The sequence below is a fragment of the Lutra lutra genome, chromosome 6 (genome assembly GCF_902655055.1).
Source record: "Lutra lutra chromosome 6, mLutLut1.2, whole genome shotgun sequence".
NCBI lineage: Eukaryota > Metazoa > Chordata > Mammalia > Carnivora > Mustelidae > Lutra > Lutra lutra.
Window position 1 is genome coordinate 32473378 of NC_062283.1, and position 18407 is coordinate 32491784.

The 18407-nt window shown below is 54.8% G+C and overlaps 3 protein-coding genes across 12 annotated transcripts in view; 1 reads left to right on the forward strand and 2 right to left on the reverse strand.

Moving 5' to 3' along the window:
• COL11A2 (collagen type XI alpha 2 chain) overlaps window positions 1–7875 on the reverse strand; it is a 30471-nt gene extending 22596 nt beyond the window's left edge. For 2 of the 9 annotated variants that reach the window (XM_047732900.1, XM_047732898.1), the window contains exons 1-7: window positions 6725–6799; window positions 6483–6630; window positions 3665–3814; window positions 3318–3528; window positions 2706–2868; window positions 1068–1259; window positions 109–186 (exon numbers count right to left, since the gene is read on the reverse strand). In XM_047732900.1, coding sequence (XP_047588856.1) covers window positions 109–186; window positions 1068–1259; window positions 2706–2868; window positions 3318–3528; window positions 3665–3814; window positions 6483–6630; window positions 6725–6730 — 948 coding nt within the window. In that variant the 5' untranslated portion in view covers window positions 6731–6799. The other 7 variants (XM_047732896.1, XM_047732895.1, XM_047732892.1 and 4 more) reach the window with 6 other exon arrangements.
• A 107-nt stretch (window positions 7876–7982) lies between these two features.
• Window positions 7983–14594, reverse strand: RXRB (retinoid X receptor beta). Of its 2 annotated transcripts, none has more exons than XM_047732901.1 (10): window positions 14192–14594; window positions 13277–13524; window positions 12608–12764; window positions 12066–12245; window positions 10842–11014; window positions 10311–10440; window positions 9981–10113; window positions 9774–9877; window positions 9362–9467; window positions 7983–9267 (listed from the first exon to the last, which is right to left on the reverse strand). In XM_047732901.1, the coding sequence occupies exons 1-10, from the start codon at window positions 14421–14423 to the stop codon at window positions 9120–9122; spliced, it is 1611 nt and encodes a 536-aa protein (XP_047588857.1). In that variant the 5' UTR covers window positions 14424–14594; the 3' UTR covers window positions 7983–9119. The 2 variants fall into 2 exon arrangements, with proteins under 2 accessions (XP_047588857.1, XP_047588858.1); XM_047732902.1 differs by having other exon boundaries at window positions 9774–9865; window positions 14192–14593.
• Window positions 14595–14737: 143 nt separating this feature from the next.
• SLC39A7 (solute carrier family 39 member 7) lies at window positions 14738–18384 on the forward strand. Its single transcript, XM_047732903.1, has 8 exons — window positions 14738–14884; window positions 15194–15608; window positions 15700–15868; window positions 16029–16082; window positions 16215–16379; window positions 16518–16658; window positions 16869–17065; window positions 17485–18384. Exons 2-8 carry the CDS (start codon window positions 15198–15200, stop codon window positions 17755–17757), a joined length of 1410 nt encoding a protein of 469 aa, XP_047588859.1. The 5' UTR covers window positions 14738–14884; window positions 15194–15197; the 3' UTR covers window positions 17758–18384.
• Window positions 18385–18407: the final 23 nt, after the last annotated feature.

Here is an 18407-nt window from a genome sequence, read left to right on the forward strand (position 1 = left end):
ATAAATGATGTCTCTCCCCAAATGTTAAGAGGGTAGGAAGGTGCCATAGGAGATGTTTCCAGGGGTGGTGGGAGGAAGGGAAGAAATAAAGGGGTCCCTCAAGTTTACCTGATAATCAGGGGTTGTCCCTGCAGTCATCACATCGTAATAAGGGGTCTCGTAGTCATAGTAGAAAGACTCAGTGGGCTGGGGTACGGGAAGGGGCAATGGGAACGGTAGGAAGAGGGAGGGGTATAAGAGTGAGTAGAGGGAGAGGAGGGGGTGGTGTGGGGGTTTGGAAATGGGGTAGGAGTTAGGGATGAAAGGAGAGATTGGGGTCAGGAGAGAGATGGGGAGAGGTGGGGCCGTGGGTCCCACATGTGGGACAGAAGTAGACATGATTAAGAGATTGATCCTCCAACCTTCAGACCACTGACCCCAGATCATATCTGTCACCTTAACTATCTGGATGCCACCCAATCCAGCATCTCCTTTCCCTCCCTCCCCTTGCCACCACCCAGCCCTTTATTCTGCACCTCCACATGCAGGGGGACAGAGACTGGGGCCCAACACAGAATTCCATAGACCCAGCACTCTTCTGGGATTTTCTCTATCTCCTGCTCCTCCCCATTTCTCCTCCTAGGTCTTACTGTCTCAACGTTTCTCCCCGGTTCTGTCTCTCCCCTACTCTGCTCACCCATCCTCTGTCCCCGCATCTTATCCCACACACACACTGCCCCCCAATCTCTTAATTCAAGGAAAGGATGGGAAACCCAAGGACACAGTTCCAGGAAGACTGGTGGAGGAAAGGAGACACAAGCAGGGGACACAGCTCCCAGCCATGAAGTCTTTCATAATGACTCTTTTTATTTTTAATTGAAAATAAAAAGGTTGATGAATGAGGACTGGGAAGAGGAAGTGATGGTTGGGAGAGGGAGGCATGGTTAGAGTGGCTCTAGTGGAGGGGGACAGGAGCCCAAAACAGGATGGGGAGCTCTGGAACATTGGGGGAATTCCCCTGGGGAGGTGTCTGGGTACTTTTCTTCCCTGGAGTGTGCTGTGGTTTGGGGTTCGCCCAGCTCCCTCACCTGTCGCTGAGGTTCCTGGTTTTGTGGCCTATGAAGTCTTGATGGCTGCTGCTTTGGAGATCTCTGGGCCCTGTGAGACTGTTGTTTCTGAGGTCTCTCCCTCCAAGCTCCTTCACACTCCAGCTCCTTCTGTTCACAGGATTCGTAGGCAGCTTGCACCCCTGGGGCAATGACAAGCTCCTGGATGTCACCCTGCAAAGACATGGAGGATGAACTTCAAGGGAGGGAGGCAGAGAGAGTTTCAGAGACAGAGGATCAAGTCTGGGATGCAGGGTAAGAGCCAAAACTAGGTAAAAGGACATAATGGAAGAAGGTCATTATCCGCCCTCCCATGTACACAGCCCTTTTCAACTTTCAAAGGACCTTCTCATCCATAATCCCACTTCACCACAACTGGAAAATCAGTAGAACAAGGATATTTATGCCTATTGTTCAAATATTCCATTCAGGAAAGCTCAACGTGGCAATGACTGGCCCAAGGTCACTTGTAATTGTAGACTCAGGGAATTCATGCATTCCAACTCTAAATCCAACACTGTTTGTCCACCCCCTGCCCTTTGTGGTAATGCATGAACCTTTCCACAATGGCTTCTGGAAACAGTGGCCAAGCCTTAGTTTCTTTGACTTTCCAATAAAAGTAATGATTAGAATTCTCAGGACCTCTAAAAATGGGGGAGAGGGAAGACACTTTTGAATTCCAATGACATTTGATTGAGCCCACACATGATTCTTTGCATACCCTGCCTTGCATTATTGTTTGGGGTTATTGTCTCATCTTCAAAGAGGAACTGGGAGCTCCTGAGAATAATGGAGACCTTATATTACTCTTCCGTGTTCTCCTTGACACTGGGACAACAGGTGTTCAGAGAATATGGACTGGCTGGGTGGGTGGATGGTTGGATGGATGGATGGATGGATGGATAGGTCAGTGGGTGAATGAATGGGGCTCAAATGTATGACTGACTGAATGGGAGGGTTGGTGGATGGTGAATGAGTGAATGGGAGCATTGGTGGGTAGATAAATGGAGATATGGAGTAGAGGAAAGAAACTGGTACGCAGAGAGATGAATGGAAGTGAAATATATGAATGAATGAATGGTTGGATGGAGAGTGGGTGGGTGAGGAGATGGGTGGGTGAGTGAGGGGATGGATGAATACATGCATATGTACACCTTATATGCATGGGTAGATGGGCTGGGTGGGTGGATGGATGAGAGAATAAATGGATGGGTTAAAGATGATAGACTGATGGATGAGTGAAGAAAAAAGTGGCTGAGCAGAGAAGATGGGCAAGGGATGGATACAAACCTGAATGCTTGATCGGTGAGTGAGTACATAAATGGATGGGTGGGTGTTAGATGAGGATATGAATGGGTGGGTGTAGATAAAGAGACTGGTTGAAGGGATGAACAGATAGGCAGACCCATGAAGACTGATAAAGGCAGCTGTCCTGCCATATAAGTGGGCACCTAATTCTTCAACAGAGAAAATTAGCCCCGGGGATAGGAAATGCAAATAGAGATTCATGAGGGCTCGAATGAAGGGCTAGGCTCTAAGAAGATGGAGTACTAGGTCCAGAAGGGCAATGGGCACAAGATACGGGACAAGCAATCACTCTGTTCTCTATGTTCTGCTTACCTCAAACACTTCTTCATCCAGGATGCGGGCACCAAAGATAATCACTCCATGAGTGTCCAACAGTGGGCGAGCACTTCGGGGGAGAGGCCGGGTGACCCGCTTCTTGCAGTCAACTATGAGGGTGACAGACTGGCCCTTCACAGCCACAGCCACATGGTGCCACCTGGTCATGGGCGGGGGGAGTGGGTCAAGTGATTGACTGAGGGTGGACGGAGTCAACAGGGCTGGAGAGCAGTTGATGGAAAGGTTGGAGCCAATGATAATAGTAGCAATAATCCATTGGCTCTATACTGACTGTTTACAATGCACCAGGTACCAGGCAATACTTTCCTCATTTGATTGTCGTGATTCTATCATCCTTATAGTCATAGAAACAGGCTTTAAAAAGTTCACCTGCCCAAGGCATAGACTAGTACTACGTACAAGGATTTAAACACTAAAGCCCAAACCCTGGGCCAGAAGTGTAGGAAGTTTGGGCAATAGGTAGGTGAGGTGAGGCCAAAAAGGTCAGTTGGGGTTCCTAGTTCAGGGAGTGGGGGTTCTGGGGTCAGTGGTCCAAGGAGACATCCTAAAGGGACAGTCTAGGCAGACCAGAGGAGGAAAGTGACTTACTTGCCATCTGCTAGGCTGAGGCCTCTGAAGACTGGCTGAGCTGGGGGTCGAGGCTGTCCAGTCTGGTCCTCATACAGGAAGCGGAATGGTCGGCCAAGCTCCAGGCCCAGCTGTTGGACACCCTGGGCACTGTAGAGAGTCAGGAGGGGAGCCTGGAGGCCAGGGCGGGTCCGGACAGCAGTCAGCAATGAGAAATCTTTGGGAAAACCTCCTGGTACCGGAGAGAGACACAACCAGGTGGAATGAGAGGCAAAAAGAACCATAAAACCTTTCCCTTACAGTGTCTGACTCTAGACCCCACCCCATGGCCTCCCCCAGCTCTCTCTACTCCAGCATGTCACCCATACCTGGGAAGAGCTGGCGGGTGGGTGCACTGAGCTGGGCAGGACGGGATACTCGGTAGGCCACATCAGCTGGACAGATGCCTCTTGCCCTCCGGACGCCATCAGGAAGGGAGGGGAACCTCAGGGCCCGGAGCACATCCACAGGCGGTGTACCTGGGAGAGTCCATGAGGATCAGGAGAAGGGACACACCTTCAGGAGGGCCAAGATATGGGGGCATTTGGGGTCTGGAATTCAGCTTCCTGGAGCTCAAGCTCCCTGAAGGCAAAGGTCACCCCTCCCTTACCTGCCCCCAAATGGACCCTGAACAGATGGGAAACCAGAATCACCTGGAAGAGGGCAGCACTGGCCCTGTGTTCAGCTCCACGTAACCCCTGCCCCTCTTGCTTCCAGTGTGTCTTGCTCAGTCTCTCCTGATCTCTGTCTTTCAACCTATGGATCTCTCTCCACTCTCCACCATTTCCCCTTCTCTGTCTCTCTCACTCTTCCTTTCTCTACATCTGTTGATCTTCCTGTCTCCCTGTCTCTTCTGTCTTCTTCCACCTCCCTCCTGCTCCTTCAATGGTTTTTTCTCCCCCTTATTTGTCCCTCTCTCACTCCCTTTCCATATCTCTGGGTCTCTGGGTCTCTGGCCTCTTTCCCATATCTCCAGCACAAACAACATCTGGGCAATCGATCATTCTGGGCACAGGAGGTGCTGGCTGGGGGTGGGGGGGCGGCACTTGGGAGGGAGCAGAGAGGCAGATCTATGGGGATGGGGCTCCAAGCTGCTTCAGTGCCCGTGTTTGGGGAGGTGGGGACAACTCTGACCATGCTGAGGATGGAGATAGCAGAAAGAGCCACCCCAGGAGCCTGTGCCCCTGGCTCAGGAGATGGGCTGTGGGGCCGGGGGGTGGCGGGGGGAGCTGCCATGAGGAGCCGAAGCAGGTCCAGGGCCCAGAGCCACACATCTGTTGATCCCATCAGAGTCCTTGCCCAAAACCCGGGCAAGCTCCCCGAACCTGGAACTTCAACCCTGCCCCACTACCCCCACCTCTCAGATCCAAAGATTTGAGACCCAGGCCATCCCCTCTATCCACCTAGAATTCAGCTTCCTCAGGCTCAAACTGACTGGAAGACAAAGGTCACCTTTCCTTCACTTGCTCCCCGGTACACACACTCCTCACGCCATCAGGTCCAGATTGGAAAAATCCCAAAGAAAGTCCAGCAAAATTTTCATAGAAGCATGGGGCAGGGCAGGGGCCAGAGCGATCAGGAGAGCAGAGCTGGGTGGGGTGGGTGAGGTGGGGCGGACAGGCAGAGAAAAGGCCCTTTGAGTCCAGGAGCCGGGAAACCACGGCCTTGCCCTCCCCTTCACCGCCCCCCCTCGCCTGAGCCTGGCCCCTGAGTGTGGCAGCTCCGCAAACACCAACACACAAGGGCTGCTTTGAGAGAGGAAGGGTGAGTGAGACAGAGACACAGAGACTCACAGAGACCCCAGGCCAAGGAGACCTCTGAGGCCCCCGCCTTTCACCAAACCCCACAGGAGAATAGTTCCATCCTATAGACGACCTACCCACAGGTCTGCCCACCTCAGGCCACATATGTGCCCACTGACTCTGGCCTCGGTCTGCCCCACAGGCTCCTCTCAGGCAGCCCCAACACCCCCCCCACACTCTACCTTTGGTCCCCGAATACCCCCCTTATTTTTACTCCTGTGAATTCCACACCAGCCCATTTCCCTATAGAGTCCCATCTCTAGCCACTCAGCCCCAAAATAAAAAAGACAGTCATCTTAACCATCCCCCATCTCCATGCTAGAGGATTCCTTTCCTCCTTGAAAAAGGCTCCAAGAGTCCACAGACATGGCACACTTCCATTTCCTGTCCCTCAGCCTCATGCTCCTCGCATCTTGGAAGTTCCTCTTTCTGTGATCTAATCTAAATCCTTTATGCTGCTCTTCTGACCATTTTCTCTCCAGAACGAAGAAGAAATGAATAGTAGAGTTATATGCAAATCAGCCTTCAGTGTTGCCGGGAGGGGGAGGCTTGTTCCTGCCTGCCCAGGACCCAGGTACTCCCAGCCCCCTTCTCTCCGGCATCAAATCCCTTTCCTAGGCACCAGGACTTCTGGATCCTGGGAAAAAGAAGGAAAAGATTGGAGTTGTGGACACCAGGGTCCCAGGGGAGCCCCGCTGGCCAGAGGGGGAGGGGTGGGGCAGGAATGCAAAGAGTTGGCTCCTGCCTCAGACACCTGATCCCAGCCTGTCCAGCGGCCGTCCTGTTGGCAGCCAGCCCCAGTGCTCCCCAGAGCCAGCCGCGTGGCAGCAAGGAGGGCACAGGGAGGGGGAAGGGGATGCTGTCCGGGAAGCCAGTGGGACAAATAGTCCAGGGGTCCCTTCTTTCTCTACGTACTAGGCTCTGCGATGACCCACAGATGCTCCCCTCTCACCCCAGACATATAGATAGGAAAGCCTAGAAGACATACACGCAATGCTCACCCATCAATACTGACATCTGCCTCCCCACCCCAGCATCTGCAGGACCTGGCACACCTTCGGCTCTCCCTGGAGAACCCCCAGCACCCAGTCCCATTCTTTAAGGTGAGCCTTCACCTTTCAGCCTTACCTGCCCTCTCCCAGTCCCTACAAGGAGGCAAAGAGATTCCCCCTACCTTGGTTCCCAGGGACCCAGGTGACCTGCCCTCCACCCAGGACCCTTAGCTCCCAAAATCCCCTTCTTGGATTTAGAAGCTCTGCCCTAGGCATCAGCTGTCCCCTACCCAGGGGGATACTGAGAGCTGGAGCCTGACTCCGAGGACGCAGGCGTCGGGGACTCCTCTTACCTGCCCTGGCGGGGACCGCGCTCAGCCCCAGCACCAGCGGTACCAGCAGGAGGAGGCGATGGCAGTGGCTACATCGCTCCATGGCTGGCGACCCGAACACCGGGTCCCAGGGACCTACGGGCGGCCAGAGGCGCAGAACGCCCCAAAGCTGACAAGAGAGAATAAGCAGGCTCTGAGCCTCAGACGCTGGGGTCCCGCGGAGGTCAGAGGCTGTCGGGTACCGACAGCTCTCAGCGGCCCACCTCCATACAACCGGGCGCCCGTCGGGGCTCTGGCGCAACTCCTTCCTCGGTGGCCGCCGCTCCTGTGTGTCCCCGGCCACCCTAGCGGCCCAGAACCCCCACCCCGCCCCCGGCCCAGCCCAGCCCAGCCCCAGCCTCCAGCCGCCCGCCCACAGCCACCGAGGGGAAACCCCACCCTCGGTCTCCACCTGGTTGGGGGTGGGAGGACGGGAGCCCTCCTTCGCTGACCCTCAGACTGCCCTCCCCTGCTCCTTGCAGACTGAATGGCCTGTACCCAAGATTACCTTTTCGGGAACCCCGGTATCTCTTCCCTTGCCGCTTTCTTTTCTAGGACTCAGGGTCCAATCAAAGCCCCCACCCCAATTCCCTCCCACCTGGGGGCCCAGAGCCCCTTTTCAGCTGTCCCGGGAGGGACTTAGGGCACAGTGGGAGGGGAGAGGCGGGCCTGGGGGGGGGGGTCTCTACCTCCCCCCCCATCAGGTCTCCATAATTACTTCCCCTCGCCCCGCCCAGTGTAATTACAGAGCCGGCCTGGGGCGGGGGTATTTATAGACTAGGCTATAGATAGCGACTGGGAACCTGCTACCCGACGGCTGCAAGGGGCAGGGCGGGGTGAGGGGGGCAGGTGGTTACAGGGGAGGCAGAGGGACCCGGCGTGGGGGAAGATACCGCCAGAGACTGGACAGCCCGACACACGCAGGCTAATCAGGTCCAATGAGATGAAAACGGGGAAGGGGGGGGGAATGGGGGGTGGGGCGAGGCCAGGGAGTCCGGAAGCCCAGGTGACAAGGGACGCAGCGGGGAGATGAGGGGGCCGTCGAAGCTCGTTGGAAGAGCGCAGGGAAACAGGGTTACTCAGGGACGAGAGGCCGACTCTGGGCGAGCAAAGCCCGAGGAGGCCAGGGCGCTCAGAGCCCGGAGAGCCCCCACAGACGGGCACGGCGCCCGGTCTGCCGGGAGCCCGCGGCGCGGCGGGAGAAGACAGGAGCGAGCCCAGGCGCCGCCGCCCGCTGGCGCTAGGAGGGCGCAAGCGAACAAGGCGCCTTTGAGAATCAGCCGCCCCCGCTTTCCTCCTCCAGCCGGCCCCGCCCACAGGCTGGCACACCCTCTTCCCCCCTCCCCGACAAAGCACGCCTTGTGTCCCCCACCCTGTGCCCGCCTCTCCGGCCCCAGGGAACCTCGGCGGCGGCGTCAAGGGAGCGCGTCCGAAGCTCCCGACCGGATAACCCCCCACGCGCGGCCAATACAGTTACCTCAGTCCAGAAAACAGCGATTTAATTTGAAAGCTATTTTATGTGTGAGTGAAAGAGAAGGGAAAGGAACCCCAGAGAGAAGAGCTGCAGGGCAAAAGTCATGCAGCCCCAGCAGGCCATCTCTGCAGGCTGACCATCCCCCCTCAATTCTCAGGCCAGGGTCTTGTGTCCCCCAGGCTACACTGTGTGTGCCCAGGTCTGGGGGAGGGCTGTGAAGGGAAGGGCCTGAAGACTACTCACCAAACCATCCCCACCCCACCTTGCCAGCACACCCCTGGCCCCTTCCCCTAGTTAGACAAGAAACGGTGGGGGAAGGGGTTGGGAAGGCCAGTGCTTGAAGGGCCCCGGGGACAGACCATCTCAGGGCCCACCCTTTCCCAAACACCACCTCCACCACTGGCATTTCTTAGTCAACCTGGGAAAGTACAGTACTTCTTTGAGTCTAACTGCAAGTCTCTATCCTCAGAGGAAATTAAAAATAGCAGATGGGTTCCTACATCTCCACCCACCCCTTAACCACCACCACCTTTTTATTTTTCAGTCTGATTGCAGCAGGAGGTGAAGTGTGAGAGGGACTCTGGACAGGAGACAGTGACAGGGCCCCTCCGTCTTCCAGAGTAGCCCCCACCTGCCAGGCTACTGTCAAGGCTGGCAAGGCCTCAAGGAAGGCCTGTCAGAGCACTACTCCCATGTCCATCAGTTTGAGGGGCCTGCCCCCCGATATCCATCTCTGAACGAGTTCCCATTTTCTCTCTTCGCATGGGTAGCTAAGTGAGGCAAGATGAGAAGGAAGCAAGGTCCTGTGAGCAAGGCCAGTGCTTTGTGCTGGGGGAAGGAGAATTCGTTCCAGGCAGGGGGTGAGAAATCACCCCAAATCATGGCAGACCCAGACAAATTCAGAGACTCAAGGCCACTGAAGAGAGAGGTCCAGCCCTCACAAGGATCTGGGGTCCCCTCTGACTTGGGATATCACGCAAACCCCCTGGAGGGTTTATGGATCCTCTTGGGAGGTCTCAGCTCTGCCCTCTACACCTCACCCCACCGAGATTCTAGGGCATGGCCCCTCCCCACCATGCCCCAAGGCCAGAGTCCCCCTTGGATGCGTACTCCTCAGGTGAGGAGCATCACATTTGGGTCTGGGCTCAGGCCAGCTGGTGGGGAGCCTCAAGCATCTCCATGAGGAAGGTGTCAATGGGGGTGTCTCCAATGAGCTTGAAGAAAAACAGATGCTCTAGACACTTAAGGCCGATGGACCTGAGGGCAGGAAGACGTAGCAGCAGCTTGGCAAACCTGAGGGAGAGGCAGGAGAAGATAGCTGGAACCACATGGGCCCTGAACGCACCCTCATGGCACCCAACCCCTCACCCCCACAGCTCCTTCTCACCGTCCCTGCTGCTCAGGGTACTTCTGCTTGCAATAGGTCTCCAGTGATGCGTACACTTTCTCCCGCAGAACCTCCACCTCGCTAGGATTGGAGAGGCCCTTGGCATCTGGGATGGCAGGGAAAAGAGGGGGAAGAAGGAAGACAAATCAAGTCAGAACAAATGTGGAGATGCAGCCCACACAATGTCCCCTCTGGGCCCCACCCACTGGCCCTTTACCAGATGCCTGGCAAGGGAAGCAGGGCAAGTTATGGAATGGGGTCAAATGGGAGCGTATCAGTGGATGTGGGTTTTTCTTGGTCAGCTGGGAGATTGCCGGGTTGAGGGGAATAGCTGGTAACTTAGGAGTCTCTGGAGAAGAGGAGGCTCCAAGGTTGCCTTGGTCTTGAGAGATAGGGGTGATCCTCCTCTTACCTGGATTGAACAGAATGATTGCCCTCAGGCAGCCAAGCTCTGTCTTGTCCATCCTCATGTCACGCATTTTGGACACTAGCTCTGTCAGCACCCTGGAGAGGGACCTGCAGGTCACTCAAAGGTCACAGCTCAGCCAGCCTTGGACACGGACCAGCCTATAGCCCCACCCCCTCTACCTACAGGCCAGCCCAGCTGAGGGCCACTGACCGATCGAAGATGGCTCCCACGCCTGCAGAATGGGCAGAGTTGCGGTGCACATGAAGACCTGTGGCGAGGAGGATGCCATCTCGGACATCAATGGATCGGTGGGAGAAGGAAGCAATGAGGAGCTCATTCCAGCCTGGGTTGGGGCAGCAAGGGTCAGGAGCCAGAGATCAGACCATGGGATTCAAAGCATATCAGGGGAAGAGAAGAAGAAGTGGTGAGGTCAATGAACTTGGGCCCCTTGGTATATAAGTATGCACTGGGGTCACTGAAGGTCAGAAGGTGAAGTAGGGGTCATATGTCAAGAGCTCAGGGGGATCCAAGGTCACTGACCTGCCCGGAGCAATATGACCTGGTCATCCAGAGGCAAGGAGGAAAAGTGTGGGATCCTCTTCGCCCACTCAACAAGCGTGAATAGCTGTTTGTCAGCTGCCTGACAGATGTTAGTCACAGGGTCATTTGGCTGCGGGGGATGGGGGGTAAGAGTTATGGAAGGTCTGGAGGTACAGTGGAAGCCCCCCTTGTAAGAGGTTTCTGACATCACCTCCTTAAAGGAGTCTCCCTTCAAAACCATCTGAACCAATCCTTGTAAGTCAGGCTTCTCCTCTGGCATTCGTGAAAACAATTATGCATTTAGAACTTGCCTGTGGTTCCACCACTGGGTTGTTTTGGGATGGGGACAGAAAAAACTATTACACCCACCTCAGATGTTTGAGAGACCTTGTTTGGCAGTACTTCCAGTCCCAGGCAGTGTTGGGGGGGAGGGTTGGGAGGGAAAGGGAGAGGAGAGGGAAACAGAACCAACCTAGACTCCCACCCCCCATCCCCCATCAGGAAAGAGACTGGATTGACCCCATCACTCACGCTGCTGCCGCTACCCCCGGTTCCCCCAGGACCCTCAACGCCCTGGTCACTCTTCTGCTCCACAGCAAGCTCTGCCTCCAGGATCCTGTCCACAGGCATCTCCTCGGGGGCTCCCCCAGCCCCCTCCCCATCCCCGTCCTTGTCCTTCCCCCGCTGACGCTCCTCCTGTACCGCTGGGGGTGGGAAGAGGAGGAAAAGAAAAAGGGGAAAGTCAATAGTCAGCAGTAAGGGGTTCTGAAATGTCCTTAGAGCCTTATCAAGGTTCTCATGGCCCTTAGGAAATATTTATAGGAATTGGGGAAGTCACTAGCAACTGGGGACCAGGGGCAGTCTGGAAGCAGGGATTATAAAAGGGCAGATAAATAAACCAAGAAGGAGGAGGAGAAGGGACGGTAAAGGATTAGGGAGAAAGTTAACATTTAAACTGAGGACCAACTACATGCTAAAAAATATGAAAACACATTTTAATATTCCCTCAATTATTGTGAGAATCCTGTGAGCTCTTATCCCTGTTATTAAAGATGAAGATTGTAGGGCTTGGAGAAGTTAGATAGCTTGTCTAAGTTCACATAATACACAGTAAGTCATCCATCTAAATCCAGGTGTGCCTGACTGCAAATCTGATGCTCTTCTGATTCAACTAAGAGGCAGTGAAAGAATCACTGGCCTGGGTCTTCAAGGATGGGTTCTGATCCCCCCTTTGTCACATGACCTTAGGAAAACCAGGCCTCAGGCTCATCTAAAAGGAGGGATTTGACCAAGATACTCCAAAGTGTCTGAAAATTCCAGAATCACACTTAAGAAGATAAAGAAAAGGAAGGCAGCCCTGAGATCTTCAGTAAAGTCTATAACTTAAGAGAGTAGAGTCCCAGACTTTGGAGGAAGAACCATAAGCAATCATTTTATCAAGGAGGAGAGACTATTCAGGTAACTGAAGGGGAGAGAGAGAAGCCCATAGTGGCTCAGGAAATGTTAGCCTACCCTAGCACGAGGGAGGGGAGGGGTCATAGGAGCAGACAACAGAGGATACCCCCTTTAAGAAGGAAACTCGGGAACAAGAGCTGATGAGGGGAGAGAGAAATCAAATATCGCCCTCTAGAGGAGGAGAGAGAACAGTCCAGTCCTCCTGAGAGGTACAGTCTTGGGTTTTCTGCAGTCTCCCTTCACCTCCTCCCTTCTTTCCCACAAGGTAGCCCAAAAAGCTTGGCTGACTCAGGCCCTTACCCTCCCTCTTCATGCCGGTGGCCAGGCACTTCTGATAGCGGCAGTACTGACAGCGGTTTCGCTGGCGCTTGTCCACGGTGCAGTCCTTGTTGTCCCGGCACGAATAGGTCAGGTCCTTACGGATGGTGCGCTTGAAGAAGCCTTTGCAGCCCTCACAGCTGTAAACCCCATAGTGTTTGCCTAGAAGGCAAGGGGAATAGCACCAACAAGGCTGCACGTAGATCCCTCACCATTAAGTCTCTTGCCAACTTCCCCCCAGCAAACTTAGCTTAAATCCATTGTGTGTTTACCAAATCCAGAGATGGAGGACCAGGACATAAGGGTCCTCCTCATTGTTCACTGTTCAAAACCCTATACCAACCTCCTCTTTCCTCTGACCATCCCCCATCCCATATTTGAGCTTCAGGTCCCTTACCTATCACCAGGCTTCCCCCCACCCAGCTGCTCCAGTGCAACCCCATAAGCCCCTGGGAATCCCACAGGTGATGGTAAATGTCAGACACTCTCTTTCTTCCTCTCTGGTCATCCTCTGAGCCCCATACCTGAGCTTCGGTCCCCGCAGATTGCACATAGCCGTTTGCCAGCCCCAGGGCCACCTGGAGGGGGTGGACAGTGCAGGCCCCGAACCCCTAAGACTGGTGGCTTCACATCTTCAGGCGGGCCAGACCCACCCCCAGGGAGCGACACTGTTGAGTTAATCTGGGATGGGGGGAAATAGGGAAGTCACAGGGAGACTCATTGGGAAGGAGAATCTCTCAGAGGTCATGGAAATCATCCCTTATCACCTAGGCAGGGCCCTGCATTGCACATTACAGAGGACATTATTTACACTGCAGTCTACGTGAAGGGGAACCGCTGGAGCACAACCTCAAAGACGTTAGGCATACAATTCTCCCTGAAATTGTGCAATACAGGGGCCCTGAAGGGCAAGTATCTCAGGATGGCAGATGGGACAAAAAGGGCAAAAAAAACCTGATAAATGAAAGGGACATCAGAATATTAAGGTTCTTTTACAGGGCTGGGGAGGAAGCATGCACTGAAAGATCAGTCACCTCAGGAAGGGCAAGGGGTCTCACAAGGACCACAGGCCTGCCAGGATTAGAGGACTGGAAGGTCAGTGGGCCATGGGGAAGTTCACACAAGGATCTGGGGTCACAAGGAAAACAAGGAAATGAAAGTGGAGAGGCAGTCAGTGAGCCATGACCTCTCACCTGGGGACTGCTGACAGGCCCGGAGAATCCTGGGGGAGCTGGAGGGGGCAGACCAGGGGACCCCATGGAAGAGCTGATGACAGGGAAAGGGGAGCCCAGTGGGGGAGGTGGCATCGGGGGCGGGGGTGGGGCCCCAGAGCCTCCAAGGGAGGAGGCTGCTGAAGGGGGTAGGGGTAGCCCAGGAGGAGAAGAGGGAGGGGCCCCCTGGGGAAGGGGATTTGGGGAAGAACTGTCTGGGCTTCGGGAGTCTGAGGGAGGGGTACACACAGGCACAGAGACACACAGACAGAAAGACAAAAAAGAGAAAATGAGTCTTAGATCATCCAATTGGAGACTTTAATTCTCTAATCCCCCACCGCACCCCACCCCAACCCATCCCACTCATCCTCATGTCCAGAAACACCCTGTTGTCAAACAACAGTTTAACTCCTAATTGTGGTGAAAGGAGAGGGTTGACAAAAGACAGGCTAGATCACGCGAGGGAGAATTCCACGCAATGCATTTGGTCACCCCAAGCCAGACATGTCTTATGTGGGTGGGGCAGCACGTGGGGTGGAACTGACGGCCCCTCCATTCCCAGCTTGTAGCCGGACTGTACAAGGAAAAGAGACGGAAGAGACCCCTCCTAGGACGCAGGATCTGCCATCAAACGTCCAGAGTCCCCAAACTCAAGGACTCGTGTCCCACGCCCGGACCTCCAGATTGCAGGGCCTCAAACAGCCAAAGCTGGGAGGGCGGAAGCTCCCCCTCCCCGCCCCGCCCCGGGGGGGAGGGCGCTAAGGCCCTCGGGAGGGAGGGGACGCATGTTTACAAACAAGGGGGCGGGAGCGCCAGGGAAAGCGCGCCAGGGGACTGGGGGAGGGGTCGCAAATAACGCGGTCACTGGTTCGCCTGTCCATCCGCTAGGACACTCACCCCGCCCGCTGTCGCCCATCCCGTCCCGTCCAGCCTCCCCCGGCTCCGGCTCCGGGGTTTGTTGCTCTCCGGCTGCTGCCGCCGCCGCCGCCGCTGCGGGATCCAGCCAGGGCCGTCGCCGCCGCCACCGGGAGGCGACCCCACAATGCATTTCTTTTCGCACCCCCACCGGCCCACACTGCCCTGCGGCATGCCGCTCGGGGAGGAAGGGCGGGCGAGCAGCCCAAGACATGATTCTTGGCTGAGTGCAAGGATACCAAAGAGGTACCAGGGATTCCCAAGTATTGACCAGGGGACTAGCTGAGCACGAGGAAGCCCCAGAGGAAAAGACTCTGGGCTAAACCGGGTCAAATTAAGCGCTTCGCTCTGCTCTGTACCAAAATGACAGCACCGACATGGCAGCCATCTTGGTATAGACGGGAAGTCTCCGCGCTAGTTCCCGCCCCCTCGTTTAGTTGGAAACGGAGGAGGCGGTCTCCTCGGCCCTGTTAGCCGGCCTCGCCCAGCCTTCCCTCAAATAACCTCCACGCCCGCGCATGCGCGCCAGAGCAGGAGGCTGGGCCACCACCCGAGTGCCGCCATATTGGTAAAGGTATTGGGACCGAGGTGGGACGGAACTTCCTGTTCTCGCGGGAGCCAGAGGCGGGACTGCCACGTCCGAGCAAACCGGGAAAGGAGAGGTTCCCGAAGCCGGTGAGAATTCCCTGCTTTACCCTACCGTCCTTTCCAGACCTTTTCCACTACCTAGTGGATCATAGAGACTAGGGCCCAGAGAGTCCGTAAAGTGGAGAATCAAAGCCTAGAGCGGTGTCCCGGGGGGCCCTATATCCGGGAGGGGGGTTGAGATAAAGAGACCGAGTCTTGGGAACAATGTGGGTGGGAACAGCGGAATGTGGTAGCGGCCCTTAGAAGTGGACGAAAGCACGAACGGAGTAAAACTGACACCTCATAGGTGTAGAGTTGAGGGTCAAGTGGAGTCACTGCCTCTGTCCCTCTGGTCAGCGTGATGGCCAGAGGCCAGGGGGCCCCCCACTGGGTGGCCGTGGGACTGCTGACCTGGGCGGCCTTGGGGCTGCTAGTGGCCGGACACGGGGGTCATGGCGACCTGCACGAGGACCTGCACGAGGACTTCCATGGCCACAGCCACAGGCGCTCACATGAGGATTTCCACCATGGACACAGTCATGCCCATGGCCATGGCCACACTCACGAGAGCATCTGGCACGGGCATACCCACGGTCACGAACATGGACATTCACATGAGGATTTGCACCATAGCCATAGCCATGGCCAATCACATGAGAGCCTCTACCACAGAGGACATGGACATGACCATGAGCACAGCCATGGAGGCTATGGGGAGTCTGGGGCTCCAGGCATCGAGCAGGACCTGGACACTGTCACTCTCTGGGCCTATGTGAGTCCCCAGGGGATGGGGGAGAGAGGGGCCGGTTCTGGATTTTTGGGAAACCCCGCACCACTTGACCCCTGACTCTCTCCCTCACCAGGCACTGGGGGCCACCGTTCTGATCTCTGCAGCTCCATTTTTTGTCCTCTTCCTTATCCCTGTGGAATCAAACTCCCCCCGGCACCGCTCTCTGCTCCAGATCTTGCTCAGTTTTGCTTCGGGTGGACTCTTAGGAGATGCCTTTCTGCACCTCATCCCTCATGCACTGGGTAAGTTATCTTTGGCCACTGTTGTAAATCTTAATATTTTATTCTTTAGGCAGAAGGGTTCTTTGCCCTTTTTTCATCTCTTACTATCCAGTATTCCCCCAAATGCATGCCACTTGGCCAGGGTATTCTCTCATTTGACATCTCCTCTCCCTTTCTCTAGAACCTCATTCTCACCACTCTCTGGAGCAGCCTGGACATGGACACTCTCACAGTGGTGAGGAAGGAGTGGATGAAGATGTGTTGGGATGTTGGGGAAGGTCTTTCCCTCCCTCTTCTCCTCCTGCACTTGTGGGAGAGGAGTCTGGAATCCACATCTCCCTTAATGTCTCAATGCCTCTATTTCCAGGCCAGGGCCCCATTCTGTCTGTGGGACTGTGGGTCCTCAGTGGAATTGTTGCCTTTCTTGTGGTGGAGAAATTTGTGAGACATGTGAAAGGAGGACATGGACACAGTCATGGACATGGACATGCTCATGGTCACACACAGGGAAGTCATGGGCATGGAAAACAGGGTAAGTCCTTTTCCTTAAAAAGCATTTTGCCTGCCTTAGAATCCCCTTATTCTATGGCTCTTAGGTGGGAGGGAACTTCCGTTTTGAGGACATTTTTGGAGGTCTCTGTTCTCCACTTTTACCAACTCCTTCCCGCAGAGTGTCCTTCAAAGGAGAAACAGAGTTCAGAGGAAGAAGAAAAGGAAGCAGCTGGGTCTCTGAAGAGGAGAGGAGGGAGCACAGGGCTCAAAGATGGGCCAGTGAGACCTCAGAATTCTGGAGAAGAAAAAACAGGTTCAGGTGAGGGACGGAGTTATTGATAAACTTGGGCCAGGGATATTGTGTTTCACATGGAATGTGCATTGTGAGTAATGGTAGGTGTCCGGGAAACGTGAAGGGGCTGGGTGGTGAAGTGATCTCTGGAGGGAGATGTGATAATGGCTGACCAGGGCTGGAATTAGGAGTGATAGATGTCTCTAATTATTTTGTCTTCCTTTCCGCTTGTACAAGACCTACGTGTATCAGGGTACCTGAATCTGGCTGCTGACCTGGCACACAACTTCACAGATGGTCTGGCCATTGGTGCTTCATTTAGAGGAGGTCGGGGGCTTGGGATCCTGACTACAATGACCGTCCTGCTACACGAAGTGCCCCATGAAGTCGGGGACTTTGCCATCCTGGTCCAGTCTGGGTGCAGCAAAAAGCAGGTTGGTGATTTGTGCATCAGACATGATTGCCTCAAACTCTTTATCTCCTGCTCACCCACCCAGAATCCACCATCAACTCTCATTAGTTCCAAACAAGCTGTACTGTGAGGAACAACAAATCCTCCAGAAATGAGGGGGAAGAAATTCTCTCTTCAGTTGTGGTCTACAAACCATCTCAGTGGTTTATGAGGGTCTTTCACCTTGACCTGTTCACTCAGAGTCTGTCTGTAGGTAGGACCTCTTTGATATTTTAAGATTTTTCAGAAAGTGTCTATTCTAGATCCTCCTCTTTTTGGCTCAGTCTTTAGTTCTCCAAGACATGCACCCTGCCCATATGTACCTGTATCCCACCAAACATGCCTAACTGCTGATCATCTTTAGATGCTGCTGAGTACCTTTCTGTCTTTTCTGCCCACCAGGCGATGCGTCTACAACTACTGACGGCAATAGGGGCGCTGGCAGGCACAGCCTGTGCCCTCCTAACTGAAGGAGGGGCAGTGGGCAGTGAAGTTGCTGGTGGTGCAGGTCCTGGCTGGATTCTGCCATTCACTGCAGGTGGCTTTATCTACGTAGCAACAGTGTCCGTGTTGCCTGAGCTGTTGAGGGAGGCATCACCATTGCAGTCACTTCTGGAGGTGCTGGGGCTGCTGGGAGGAGTTGCCATGATGGTGCTGATAGCCCACCTCGAGTGAGAGGTGGGATAAACTGTCCCCACCCCAGTCCCAAACCTCTAGCCTCTAAGTCCTCCATGTCAGGGGTCTGTGGAGGTTGGGGGCCCTCACCAGGGACATCTGGCAAAGGAAATTATATCCTAGAGAAGTGGTGACTTTGGCATTAGGGCCATCAGGATTTTGCAGTGTTACAGGAGCTGCAGAAGTGAGAGTGAGAAGTCAGAGGGACCATAGTGTAAGTCATGTGCTGACCATGTTGTTGGGTTTGGGGGCTAAATGGGGCCATGAAGAAGGCTGGAAAAGAGAGGGGGGTGATGACAGCCTATGCCGTGTGCCCTACCCAACCTGTTTTCAGAGGACCAAGCTACTACACACAGTCTTCTTCCAAGGTCTGCCTCCCCTCCCACCTGTTGGTGGAAGCTTCAGGGAAGACCAGAGCCCTGGACAGAGCGGGTAGCAGGAAGAGCCGGGGATGTACATCAGTTAAACATCAATCGTGTGTCCTGATTTGGGAGTGATTGAGGGGGTAGGTGGGTTGCTAATCTCCTGGCCCAATTTTTTTTTTTTTCTATTCTTTTGATATCACTATTTGAATCAAGAGGTAGGGGTGGTGACCGGAAATAAAGTCCTCGGATCTTCCGCCCCACACGCGGTCTTTTGTCTTTTTTGGA